This window comes from Myxine glutinosa, chromosome 1 (genome assembly GCF_964187855.1).
Source record: "Myxine glutinosa chromosome 1, kmMyxGlut1.1, whole genome shotgun sequence".
Taxonomy (NCBI): Eukaryota; Metazoa; Chordata; class Myxini; order Myxiniformes; family Myxinidae; genus Myxine; species Myxine glutinosa.
This window is the reverse complement of record NC_136261.1, coordinates 162235213-162249494: the sequence shown is the minus strand read 5'-3', so window position 1 is coordinate 162249494 and position 14282 is coordinate 162235213. Positions and strand designations below refer to the sequence as shown.

Genomic DNA, 14282 nt, shown 5'->3' with positions numbered 1-14282 from the left:
CAAATGGACAGATCGAACGCTTTAATGGGATTATATGGCGGGCCGTCATGCTAAGCCTTCGGACCCTCGGCCGAGGCCTCGATAAATGGGCGTGGTCGCTGCCTGCCGCTCTAAACTCGATCCGGGCTCTCCTATGTACTGCCACCAACCAGACTCCTCACGAACGACTGTTCCACCACCCTAGAAGCTCCGGCAGTATCCAGTCTTTACCCAGCTGGCTCGCTGAACCGGGGCCCGCCTATCTCAAACGAGCGGTTCGCACTAGCAAGTACGACCCCCTTGTTGACAAGGTGCAGGTCCTCCAGGCTAATCCCGAGCATGCCCGCGTGTTAACGGCGGATGGCCGCGAGTCTACTGTCTCCGTACGCCATCTCGCCCCTTGTGGGGACGACGACAGGGATATCGACGAACCCGTCTACGAGTCTATGGACTCTATCGAAGCTTCCCCTATGGAACTACCACTGTTACTCCCGTCGTCCCCCGCCCCCGTGCCCGAAGGCGCAGGGGCTCCCCCTCCGACTCCAACCTCCGGCGGCTATTCCGACGCGGGGGACTCCGGACTAGGGGACGCCGTGCCCGGTAGTTTCCGAACGCGAACTGGCAGGGAGGTTCGCCGCCCCGACCGCTACGGGTGGACCGACTGACGTGGATTGACGTAACCCTTTGGTTTATTGCTGATGCTTGCTTGCACACTGCCGAGCGGTAGTATAGTTTTAACGACGGGGAGAATGTAGTGAAATTATACCAAGGTGAACCCAGGGGTGCTCGCTACGGAAGGGGCCGTCTATAAGACCCGGGACAACCGGGGCGTGCGGACACTTCGGCGGGACTCACTGTGACATTATCCAGTAGTTTGAATGGTATGTACGCCCCCAAAGGCTGCGCTGACGATGCGCTGCGCTAACCATTGTTATATTGAAACTTCCATTGCTGTTCTTGAAATGCTCTGATTTAATGCCTATTGCTGCATGTATTGTTACAGGATGTATTGCCGATCTAAATGATATTAAAGCCTACCCAGAGGTCAAGTCGTGTCTGAGCTTGATTTTCACGACAGTGTTAAGCAGAACGTATCACGGTCTGCACTAGTGTACTTGGTTACCTTTATATTCCTGTGCACAACGTTATTGGAGTGCATGTACTCAATAGCATCAGCCATCTGGGGGAAGAGAGAGATGAAATATTCAAACATGGACACAGATTGTGGTTGTTAAGATTTTACAATTTTGAGTGCAATTCTTTCTCTCATATTTCAAACCACATCATAAACATCACACTGTGGCTGAAAGCAACTTCAGCTCACCTGCTTCATGGGAAACCACAACCCTTTTTCTGTAAGTTTCCTCAGAAGATGAATTTGGGAAGCGAGTGAACCTGCACACATCAGACAGCAACATACAAGGGCAACGCAATGAGATTCTTCATTTTTAAGAAACGAGACGAGGAAAAGTTGTTTTGTTTTTGAAGATTTGAATGTTTCATTGTTAAAATAAACACAAAATGAGAAAGATAAAAAATTGATTACAAAATCAAAGGTCAGGGAAGAAAGAGCAAGGTGACAGAGGGCCACAGTTGGACACAATTAGGGGAAAGAATGAACAGGAAAAGGGGAGGAAGATAAGGAGAGGGAGATGGAGGGGTGGGGGGGAGGAGTAAACACAGGACAATGTAAGTAAAGGGTCGTATGAAAAGAGGGTTCATGGGAAAAATATAGAGGAAGCATGCAGGGTGACATCAGATGGTGGTGCACCACATGCATTAAGTCTTCGAGGGGAGAATGTGATTGAATCGTTTCCGCAGGGCAATTGAAGAAATGTGAGGAAAGAGGAACAAAAAAGTGGACCTGTGTGGAAAGTGTGCACTTTGATTTTAACCAGGAGGGATCTACTTGTGTCGTGAAGGATCGGCAGACTTATCAGTCTCTTCCAAGACACTCTTTTGACAGGCCGCATAAATGAGATGAGCCACCCCATCTGCCATGTGAGGAACTGGCAATGTGTTTCAGCCTCATCACATGATATGATAATAATTTTGAGAGCTTCTTATTTATCAGAAACCAAATCAGTTTGTGATGCTGCCATCTCATCACCTAAATGAGAGGCAGCAAAATCACAAACGGGTCTCCTGAATCCTGTGCAATATAAAGCTCTCAAGAGGTCTGCATTGACCAACACAGACACCTTGTAGACTTTAAGTTTAAGGAACTAGCAGCTCAGTTTGAAGCCAGCTTTGATGTGTGATCCACGTCATGGCTGATGGTGAAGCCTATAAAGTCAAGAAACCGAACCACTTCCTGTGTTTGACCAGGAAAAACGATCAGTTGGTTGTTTATTACAGTCGTGCCGCAGTGACCGGGTGAAACTGATATTTGTCAGAACTGAAAGAGATGGTCCAACAATCACGACATCAAAATTCATGTTTACTAATTAACTTATATAGCTAATCAGGTAAAAGTGGACTTGATAGACACAGTGGATTTTCAGCAAAATGACGTCAGCAACCTCACCTGCTTCCACAAACTCTGAAACGGAGACCATGCCCTCATCGCTTTTCCCAAGGAAGTGAATGTTGACTGAAGGGAAACAAGATAGTGGAGTACAAGTTAATATGGCATAAGAATCTTACCCAAAGTCAAACACCTTTAAACAACATGATCAACAACATGCACATTTTTTGTGATAAGTAGTCAACAGGTGAGCCTCAACATAATCCCTTCACCATCACCATTCATGCTCTTGTATGTAAACATTTATCTCGGTACTGTGTGTACGAATCGCAAATTGTATCGATTGGTCTCAAGTTTCGGCAAACAACTGATCAGAATTCTTCCGAGAACACGACATTTGGTGAACACACAACTCAGATGCGGTTGGCGCAGTATATTTGATTTATAGTGTGTTGGAATCTCATTATAGATTACACAAAAGTAAATGAAAGTGAAACGCAAAGAGCTGATAAGAGGATCCGGTTTCCAGCAGTAGCTTCTCATCTTCTCTTCGCTTGTTGACCAATTTTGTTCGTATCGTGGGCACATTAGCAAACATTTTGTGTGCCTTTTTTGTTACTTTTATATCTTGCACTCAGCAGTTCATCGTTGTTTTCTCACATGGTCAATCACCATCACTAGACCTCATGAAACCAGGTGTTGGCTTCACCGTTAAGGTTGATGGCTGAAGATCTTCGGGTGTTGAATTTGAGCCTATATTACGCCCCTGAAATACCACCAAGTGGGTTGACTCAGCCTGTTATCCTTCAGACGTCGCAAAATGAGGACCGGCCGAATGGTAATAGGGGCACTGCATCAGCGGCACAGCCACAATTCAAGAAAGTGATGCAACCAGTAGCCACATGCTGCATACGAAACAACAACTCTTCCCATCCTCGCTAAAAACCGTCCTTATTCAGCTTGTTCAGCGTCTGTGTCCTCTTCCCCCTTCTCTCACTCTATCTTCCATCAAGTGTCGTCCTCTTGCATCCAATACCCTGCTATCGATGGAGTACCAGTCTGATGGTGGGATCTGCACCCAGACTCAAGAGCTCAAGTGTGCTTCCTATGAATCCTATGCACCATCCTGTCAAACCTCCAAGACAAATAATGTCTTTCTTAGTGTTTGTTGTAAATTTTACAGGTCTTTGAATGAAATAGAACTGCATTTCAATATCAATATGTATATTTATTCTATAAAACTAGTTGTTCAAGTCTCTCTGAGACAGGAATTGTGATGATGGTCATTTTATTGCGAGTATTTTTCAATTTTGTTCAGAGATGTCATGATAAAGAAGAAGAACCGCCCATTTTCGGCTTCAGAAAAATTTTCCGACATTGAAATCAAATTTTAATGTCACCCCAGAGTGGAGGGGATGTTGCAGAGAAGAACGAGTGGTTGAATGCACTCGCAGGATGCAAAATAAATGAAAGAGTCGCTGGTACGTTTGTGCAACGAAGTGCACAGCACAACAAATTTGCCTGCACGGTTTGGAGGTTGCGAAATCGCAAGAAATTAACAGATAACTTCTCGTCACCAAATTTGGCATCCGAGCCCTTTGTAACTGCAGGCAGGTCCAAAGCACAAGAAAAAACAATGGGACTGGGACTCGGAATGCTCAGTACTCACACTTGGACAGATTGGACAACTTGGACTTGTACTCGGATTCTGACTCGGACCAGGTGGACTCGACTACAACACTCAAGGTGGTGGGAGGAACCATCCTGTATAGGTCGCCACTCTGACGCAGGTAAGCCATATGTCTATTTAAGAACAAGCAATCCAAAAAGGGGCTGACAGGATGGCCTCGAGTTCCAGAGGAATGCAGATTCGCCTCAAGGCCGTCTTGCCTGGGATGGAAACTCGACCCAGCTATAAATCGTCATCCCGGTGTTTAATGGACAGGGTGATTCAATAATTGTGCCATCCCGTGGAGGGAAGTCAAACTAGCATCCTGAATTACTTGGTGGGCGTTAAAGACCCAGGGTGTCCATTGCTAAGAGTAGGCAAGCTTTCGCCAGCACCCTAGCCAAGTTACAACTTCCTGTCCTAACTACTGCTGGGAAAGCAATGGCAAGCCATCCAATGAGCAATCCAATTCCCTTGCTGAGGAAGCTCCCTTGGTGGCACCGGCATTGTGTGATCGCATATGAAGAGACGGAGCTAAGAGGTGTTTTGCAAACTTGAACTGTGGCTTTGATCGAGTTGAAAAAAAGTCAACAGTTGAAGTAAGTGATAAATTCATGCGACAGAAGCACAATTTGTAACTTGCTTTTTTCACACTGTGATAATAAAAAATAAAGACCAATTGCAGCAATGTAGACCCAAGAAGGAAGCTGGACGTAAACAAGGCATACCCGCATGCACACATACAGCACGTATAGATAGTCTACACCCCCTTCAAACTTTTCACCTCATGTTGGCTTATAGCCTGGAATTAAATTGCACTAAATCAGACTTTTTCCACCTTTATTTACACATCGTAACTGAACTCCCAAGTGAAAAACAAATTTTACAAATTTCAGAAAATTAATTAAAAGTACAAAACTAGCATATCTTGGAGGAATAAGTGTCCACCCCCTTGAGTTAATACTCTGTGGACACACCTTTGACATATTATCTATACCAGCAATGTCACCCGTCCAATAGGGGGGGCTTCAATTAGGAAGCACAAATGAAAAGGTAAAATATCAGAAATTGAAGGCTTTATTTTTATTTTTAAAGATTCATATAAACATCCATTGAATCATATCACACGCAAATCATCAAAACCTAAAGAGTACATGGCGCCCATTTTGAAAAGAGATTGAATTCTGCAAAACGGAAGCGGCAGCTACACGTCTTTCTCATTCGCACGTTTATGTGTGAAGAGTGCGCGCCGAATCTGGAACACGGAAGCAGCCGCTACACCTGTTTCTCAGTCGCTTTGCACATGCTGCCATGTTACTTCGGAGCCACACGTTTATATCGGAAGAGTTCGTCAGGAGTCGATCTGCTCTCTCCTGGTACGTAGAATAAACAGTATTTGTAGAATTTCAACAAAAGCCACATCACTGCTCATATCCGTAAATATTATTCAATCGTGTTTGGAAAAACTGGAAAACTTGGAAAAACAATATAGCCTATTTTACTCCCAGGGGTCCCAGGATCACCCACCCAAAATATCGTTGCGATTGGTTGAGCCCTTTTTGCGGTACCTTCGAACGGACGGACAGATATTTGGTGAATTATAGTAAGATATATCAGAGAGTACGGTAGTACTCTCTATGCAAGGATGGCGTAGAAAAAATTGTCACTCAAATCTGTTGCATGCAAAACTAAAGTTGGATTATCTTCTTTAAAAACTCGCTTCGGCTGCATATGAAAGCCTACCTGGTCTGTTCAGTTGATTGTCGAGGCAGGGATCACTTTTCAGTTCTCCAGACCATGGAAAAAGCAAAATGAAGCAAAAAACGAGATCGCTCAAACCCAGGATTTCATCTTCTTGTTCATAATAATAATAATAATAATAATAATAATAATAATAATAATAATAACTAGAACTGCCACTTTAAAACTGCTGGCAGTGATGACCGGTTTACTCGCACCCACTTTAGATACAACCCCACTTTTGATACAACCCCACTTTTGATACAACCCCACTTTTGAGACAACCCCACTTTCATTGGACATGCTTTGACACAACCCCCTTGGATACAACCCCGACCGACACACACACACACACACACACACACACACACACACACACACACACACACACACACACACACACACACACACACACACACACACACACACAATTAATTGTACAGTATCGGTTGTTCCTAAACTTAAATATAAATAATTTAAAGGATTGTTGTAAATGATGTTAATTTCACAACATCCCATATTCAACTTTATTTAAATTGCAAATCTCAAACATAGTTTCTCCAGCTAAAGCAAGAACGTCAACCCGTAAGCAATTGACTAGTTCCCTGACTGCATGGATCATCAGCTGGGCACCGTTCTTCCTCGAGGTTTCAATCCTTTCATGCACGCACACACACACACACACACACACACACACACACACACACACACACAATCACCCTTCCCTCCCCCGTCCCCACACACGCATACCCACACACAAACACCTCCACACCCCTCGTCCCAAATGCACACCCCTACCACAGATATACACACACACACACACACACACACACACACACACACACACACACACACACACACACACCTCCACACATCCATCCCCCCTCCACACGCACACACCAACCCCCCCCCCTCCACACACACACACACACACACACACACACACACACACACACACACACACACACACACACACACACACACACACATACAACCCCCCCTCCTCCACATGCCCACCCCCCCCCCCCCCACACACACATATCCACCCCCCCCCCCCGCACACACCCACACACACGCACATCCACCCATCCACACACACACATGAACACATAAACACATCCCCACATGCATACACACACACAAACACATCCCCACATGCATACACACACAAACACACACACACACACACACACACACACACACACACACACACACACACACACACACACACACACACACACACACACACATCCCCACATCCCCCACACACACACACACATCCCCACATCCCCCACACACACACATCCCCACATCCCCCACACACACACATCCCCACATCCCCCACACACACCCTCCCCCCCCCCCCCCACCACACCCACCCACCCCACCCCCACCCCTAACACACACACACACACACACACACACACACACACACACCAACCCCCCCCCCCCCCCCACACACACACACACACACACACACACACACACACATCCCTCCCCCCCCTCCCCACACACATACACACACACATCCCCCCCACCCCACACCCACACACACATCCACACGTCAATCCATGCACTGATTGCAGAAAAAGCGATTTTTAAAAGAAAATTAACCTGAAATTGCAGACAGAATTATTTATTTTATCTGAGAAGCCAAACAAGGTTTCTTCTTCTTTAGTTACTCACAACTTTGTGTGAAATGCGATCGCGTTAAAAAAAGTCAGAATTTGACCAAATCTGTTTCATTTGTTTGTTAATACACCTCAGCTATTGACAAATCTTCAATTGTAAATTTATTTGAGGTTCAAATGACCACGGGAGATCGTGTGATCATAATCACGTCCTGGAAGGACAAAATGGTGCGTTTCTTCTTCTTTCAACGATAAAGACTTATAGCTTTGAGACCGTACATCCAATCATCTTGAAATTTTTCACACTTGTTCCGCTTTATGAGATCTACATTGCATTAAAAATTCAAGTCGATCAATGCAGTGGTTCAAGAGTTACAAGCTTTTTAAAATTTACCTTCCATTATTTATTGCGGCCAAACCATGTGACTTATCAAAACGTCTCAAGTAACATTGAAACATCCCTCCATGGGGAACATTTGTGTAAAGTTTCCACTCGATATCTTCACAAATTATGGAGGTGATACCATTTCTAGTTTGAGCTTAAAAACGTCATAACTCTGAAACCATGTGTCGGATGACATCGTGCTCCGAGGCTTTTTTGTTCGTCATGAGTGTGCGAATATGCATGCCAAAGTTGGGTTCGATCCGTTCTACCGTTGCGGAGAAAAACGGTTTTTTTTGTGTTTTTTCACGAAAAACAAGATGGCGGCCGAACCATGTGACGTATGACTTCGAAATTTTTTGCATTCTGTGTTTTTTTTTTAACTAAGCATCTGGGGGAAAAAATCTCATTTTGGGGGGGGGAGAAAAAAATGTTGTTTAACGAATTCTAACCTCTTAACGTTAGCATTTTTAATATACTCGATACACATGTTTTTCGTTCCCATTGCAGAGTTCTTTAGAATGAGCTATTCCTCAAATTTTTCCATCGAGCGGTTTCGGAGATACAGAGGGGAAAAGTTGAATGTGTTTTACAAGATGATGTTTTATGTCTGAACCTTGTGAGCGAAATATCTCGAAAAAATAAGCGAAGTACCAACTTCTAATCTGGTGTGTGGGTGTATCTAGGCACAAGGAAGAACGCTGTTTAAAATTGGGTGGCCACGTCAAAATCCAAGATGGCCGCCGCCATGTATGTCTGAACCTTGTGAGATGAATATCTTGAAAAATAAGCGAAGTACCAACTTCTAATTTGGTGTGTGTGTGTATCTAGGCACAAGGAAGAACGCTATTGAAAATTGGATCGCCACGTTAAAATCCAAGATGGCCGCCTTGCGTCTTCCACTTTGTCAACTCGCATCACTTCACCGACGGGGGACCGAGGCGTAACGCTTGTTATATTTGTCCCCCGTCGCACCGCGGAGCGAAAGGGGGACTATGGTTTTCCCCTCCGTCCGTGTGTGCGGGCGTGCGTGCGTGCATAAGCGAAGGACTGCATTCGAATTTGGTGTTTGGGTGCAACCCACGTCAAAATCCAAGATGGCCGCCGCCATGTATGTCTGATGCCATGTATGTCTGAACCTTGTGAGCTGAATATCTTGAAAAATAAGTGAAGTACCAACTTCTAATCTGGTGTGTGGGTGTATCTAGGCATAAGGAAGAACGCTATTGAAAATTGGGTCGCCACGTCAAAGTCCAAGATGGCCGCCACCAAATATATGTCTGAACCTTGTGAGCGAAATATCTCGAAAAATAAGCGAAGTACCAACTTCTAATCTGGGGTGTGGGTGTATCTCGGTACAAGGAAGAACGCTGTTTAAAATTGGGTCACCACGTAACAATCCAAGATGGCCGCCGCCATGTATGTCTGAACCTTGTGAGATGAATATCTTGAAAAATAAGCGAAGTACCAACTTCTAATTTGGTGTGTGGGTGTATCTCGGCATAAGGAAGAACGCTATTGAAAATTGGGTCGCCACGTTAAAATCCAAGATGGCCGCCGCCATGTATGTCTGAACCTTGTGAGATGAATATCTTGAAAAATAAGCGAAGTACCAACTTCTAATTTGGTGTGTGTGTGTATCTCGCCATAATGAAGAATGCTATTGAAAATTGGGTCGCCACGTCAAAAGCCAAGATGGCCGCCTTGCTTCTTCCACTTTGTCAACTCGCATCACTTCACCGACGGGGGACCTAGGCGTAACGCTTGTTATATATTTTGTTTGTCTGTTTGCTTTGTTTGTGAAATAAATGTTAGCTCTTTCACGAGCCACGATTCTGTATACAAAAAAAATAAAAATAATAATAATAATAATTATAAAGGGTATGTGCACATAACTAATTGAAAGAAAAAACGAAGAAATATTTCTCGGTAATTTCCTGAAACATATTTTGCTTCCGGATAATAATGTTGAATGAAATATGAACGAAGAAATATATGTTGGCATAATTTTTGACGTTTTTGTGACGACTGTCGCTGAAGGGAAAAGTAATATATCTCGACGGAAAAGAAAAAGCGACTTTTAAATATATGTCGACATGTTGCCGTCTGTGTCATGTTGGGCGGTGCATAATACATCGTACCGCGATTTTCTATATATCTCGCCATTTTCCTGTGTGTGCATTTTTAAAATTTTATTATTGCTGAAACCAAGTCTAAAACCATCGATAAAAATTAAATCAGATGGTGAATTCGAGATAAAATCGTGAGGGTGACTCAATGACTGGGCTTTATTTTACTGGCCTTTGTGAAATCATTTCGTTCCATAAACGGAAACTTTCATGGGATTCTCCCCGTTTTTTTTCAACCGTGTCTCAAACTATGTTAGCGACTGTTTAAAATGAAATGATATATCAAATTAGAGTTTAAATAAACCTGTGTGAGAGAGAAAGACACACGGGCCTAACTAAACAGGCTTCAAAGCTATTCGAGTTAATAAAATGGTGGATATTTGTTTACATGAAGCCTCTCCCAGAATGGGTGGAGCTACTCTGTAAACGGAGTGAGCCACACCCCCAGACAGACAGACAGACAGACAGACAGACAGACAGAATCACCTTCGCCTATTATAATATAGATATACAAGTGAACAAAAAAAAAATTATGCTAAATTAAAAGGGCAAGGTAGGGATGACAAACTACAGTCTAAAAAAGGTCCTAAACAAGATAGGGATAATGTTGGCTTTAAGAGCAGCTAACAGTATTGCCATCACATAACAATCCCGACATCACTGCCTCATCAACAATGCACTTCATCAACAAGAAAAAGAGCAATTGGAGATTGCAAACGCTCGCCAGGATGTATTTTCAGTGGTTTTGAAGGCTTTTGTGTTGAAACAAATATGGCGGCCGAACCACGTGACCGATGACATCATTGTTTTTTTTTCTAAAATAATTTATTCCAAGATTATGCTCAAGAAATTTCATCTTGATTGGATGAAGTTTTGTACTTGTTCAATTATGACATCATCTTTAACATATTTTATTCCCCATGGAGAGTTCTTTACAATGAACCATGTGTCAATTTTTTCTTTTCAGCGCTTTAGCAGATATGGAGGTGCAAAGTTTTTCGGTTTTTCCAAGATGGCGGCCGAACCACGTGACCGATGACGTCATAATTATCATTAAAAAATTATACAGGTGGAGTTGCACCTTTTGTGAAAATTTCCTGTCATTCAGACCAACGGTTGCAGAGAAAATCATATTTATTCTGTGTGAACAAACAAACAGACAAACGGACTCAAATGCAATACGCTCTCCTCAGGCGAGGGTAATTATTGCTTCAAGCTTCTACAAACATTTCACTGGTTACCACAGTACTTGATTGCTCTTGTCGTGTAGCCACATAATGAGACTGTACAAATTAGCAGCCCGAGTATAATGTTGTAATATCAGTACATGGTCATCAACTTCTTACAAACTGCATGAACATCTCCAATAACAGCATTCTATAATTATCTCCATTTGTGATTGGTTACTCTAAGTTGACAAAAAAGAAAAGTAGGAAAGACAACTGAAGCTGAAACCAACATCATCCCTTTCTTGTTTCGGACCTTTTTCAGACTGTAGTTTGTCATCCCGACATTGCCCTTTTAATTTAGCATTAATTTTTTTCTTCACTTGTTTCTGTCATTTTTTACAATGTGGAATACCACAATGGTATATAGTACTCAGGGGATACCCATTTTTGGAGCAAAAGTGCCAAGATATCTTTGTCAGCAATGTCAAACACTGCACATGTTCCTATATTGTCTTACGTAACCCTGACTGTATCTTGCAGCTCTGTCTTGTTGCTCGTTTCTCAAAGAGTAATGTCTTCATCCAGCCTCAGGCCACACAAGGACCTGCACTTAGAAATGCCAAAATAACTGGTGTGGTTTCCCTCTAACCAATAGGGCGGGGACAGAGGGGAGGGGCGGAGCCTCTCAAAGGAATTTATTTATATACGGCCGGACGTGAAAGTGCCGGACGTGAAAGACACTCGTGGTTTTTACTGTTTTGTTCACTTGAAGTGTCAATATAACTTATTTATTCACTCAAACTGCAAGTGTCCTCGATAAACTACTGTGAGAGTACGATGAGAAACTCCAACTTTTGTTTTGTATCAATGGGTGGGGCCGGCATTTTTTATCCACGTCATCCCTCCGTCAGTCCGTCGAGTCGACAGTGCCAGCACAATCTCTGATAATAGTTTTGTAAAATTAACTTCAATGAAGAACTTTATCAAGACAATATATAAGTATTTATCTGAAGTATCCAAATTCTGGTTTTTATTTTCGTTTTTTAGTTTTTTTGCACACAAGATCGAGGCTCGTGAAAGAGCTAACATTAATGACATAAAAAAACAAAAAACAATAAACAAACGGACACAAAAGACGAAATAAAGGGAGCGGGAGGCAAGATGGGGAGAGAGGGGGAAGCTCACAAGTACAACATTTGAGAGCAGGGACAACGGGAGATCTGTGGGAGGTAGAGGGCTTGGGGGGAGGAGGTGTGGGAAGGGGGGTGGGGGGTGGGAGAGGTAAAAAAAACACATGGACACTGCCAGGACTTCCAAGAAAGAAGTCGGTATTTCAGAAAAGTGGATTTGGGCTTAATTAACAGGGGTAGAAAAGATCAAGGTTTTGGATGGGGGAAGATAAGAGATTGTGGTGAACAGCTGTTTTAAAGACCTGGAGGGATGAGTTGGATTGAAGAGAGTGAGGGGGTTTGTTCCAGAGGCGGGAGAAAAGAAGAATGAAAGAGTGAAGGTGAGCAGAGAGTCTTGATTTTGGCAGTTTCACCAGAAGAGGGTTGCAGGCAGATCTTGTGCGACCTGTAGGAGTACTTTGGGGACAGAGCACAGACAGGGCTGGGGGGGGGGGGGGGGCGAGGTCACAGAGGAGTCGGTAGAAGACAGAAAGACCACCAACCTGCCTGCGGTGAGTAAGTGAAAGGCCCTCGCAATCGGCTTCATCACGGGAGATTCCAATGATTCTGAACGCTTTGGTTTCAACAGCGTGAAGCCGAGCTAGGTGTGAGGCAGGAGCACTGGCCCAGAGGGGGGAACAGTATTCCATTGAGCTGCGGATGAAAGCTTTGTATGTGGTGAGGAGCTCAGGTGTGCCAAGGAAGGACTTCGCACGACGGAGGATGCCCAGTCGGCGACTGGATTTGGAGGCCAGCTTGGAAATGTGGTTTACCCAGAAAAGATCATGGCTGATAGTGAGACCCAAAAGCTTGAGTGACAGAACTTCTTGGAGAGGATTTTTCAGAAAGTGGATGGGAGGGTTGTCCAGTCGGTCTTTTCGGAGAAACATTGTAAGAGTGTGAGATTTGTCAGGATTGAAAGACATGTTCCACTTGTTTGACCAGTCTGTGATTTTTCCCAGGTCTGCAGAGAGTGAGGAGGCTGCAGACTGCCGATCTGAGGGATGAGGAATGGAGCGACAGAGAGTAGAGTCATCAACAAAGAGATAGAGAGGATTTTCAAGAGAGTCAGAGAGATCATTGATGAAGAACAGAAAAAGCACAGGGCCCAGAACACTGCCTTGGGGAACTCCAGCCGAGAAACCCATTCAGGGCCACACGTTGACTACGATTAGAGAGGAAGTCCGCCAGCCATGCGTGGAGATTTTCATGGATACCAAAGGAGGAGAATTTAGTGAGCAGAGCGGGGTGCCAAACCGTATCGAAGGCACGTGATATGTCAAGGGAGACAGCTCTAATTTCCTGTTTGGCATTGAGGACCTCCATCCATTGTTGAGAAAGCAGAAGCAGCATGTCCAGAGTAGAGTGACCAGGTCTGAATCCAAATTGATGATCAGAGATCAAACCATTGGAGAAGAGGAAAGATTTCATATCCGAAGCAATGATGGATTCCATGACTTTGCTGATAATTGGGAGAAGGCTGATTGGTCTGTAGTTGCTAGGATCTGTTTTTGCACCTTTTTGTGCAAAGCGGTGATGTTGGCTGATTTCCAAGCAGATGGCAGATGACCTTGAGCAAAAGAGAGGGTGAAGACAACAGAGAGAGGGAGTGAAAGAGCAGAAGAACAGGATTTTAGGACCCGTGGGCTGATGCCGTCAGGTCCAGTTGCAGAATCAGAGTCGAGGGTTGACAGAAACTTTTCCACCTTGTCAGGAAGGAAGGGACACAGATTCCAAGAGCAGCTGGGTACGACTGGGTACGGTGGGTACAGAGAGGGATGGGTTTGGGACACAAGATTTAGAGGCAAACACAGAGTTGAGGCATTCAGCTTTTTCATGTGCGGAGTCAGCCATGTAGCCGTTTGAGGTGAGGGAGGGGATGGAGGGGGAACAAACACCAGAAACAGACTTGACCAGGCGCCACGAGGATTTGGAAGAGGGAGATAG

General features: G+C 44.2%; 1 protein-coding gene across 1 annotated transcript in view; it reads right to left on the bottom strand.

Moving 5' to 3' along the window:
- Nucleotides 1-14282, bottom strand: part of LOC137414489 (maternal embryonic leucine zipper kinase-like) — a 72497-nt gene that overhangs the window by 47850 nt on the left and 10365 nt on the right. The window contains exons 2-4 of the mRNA XM_078771158.1: nucleotides 2507-2572; nucleotides 1304-1374; nucleotides 1103-1159 (exon numbers count right to left, since the gene is read on the bottom strand). Of these exons, the coding sequence (XP_078627284.1) occupies nucleotides 1103-1159; nucleotides 1304-1374; nucleotides 2507-2572 (194 nt within the window). The remainder of the gene's footprint in view (nucleotides 1-1102; nucleotides 1160-1303; nucleotides 1375-2506; nucleotides 2573-14282) is intronic.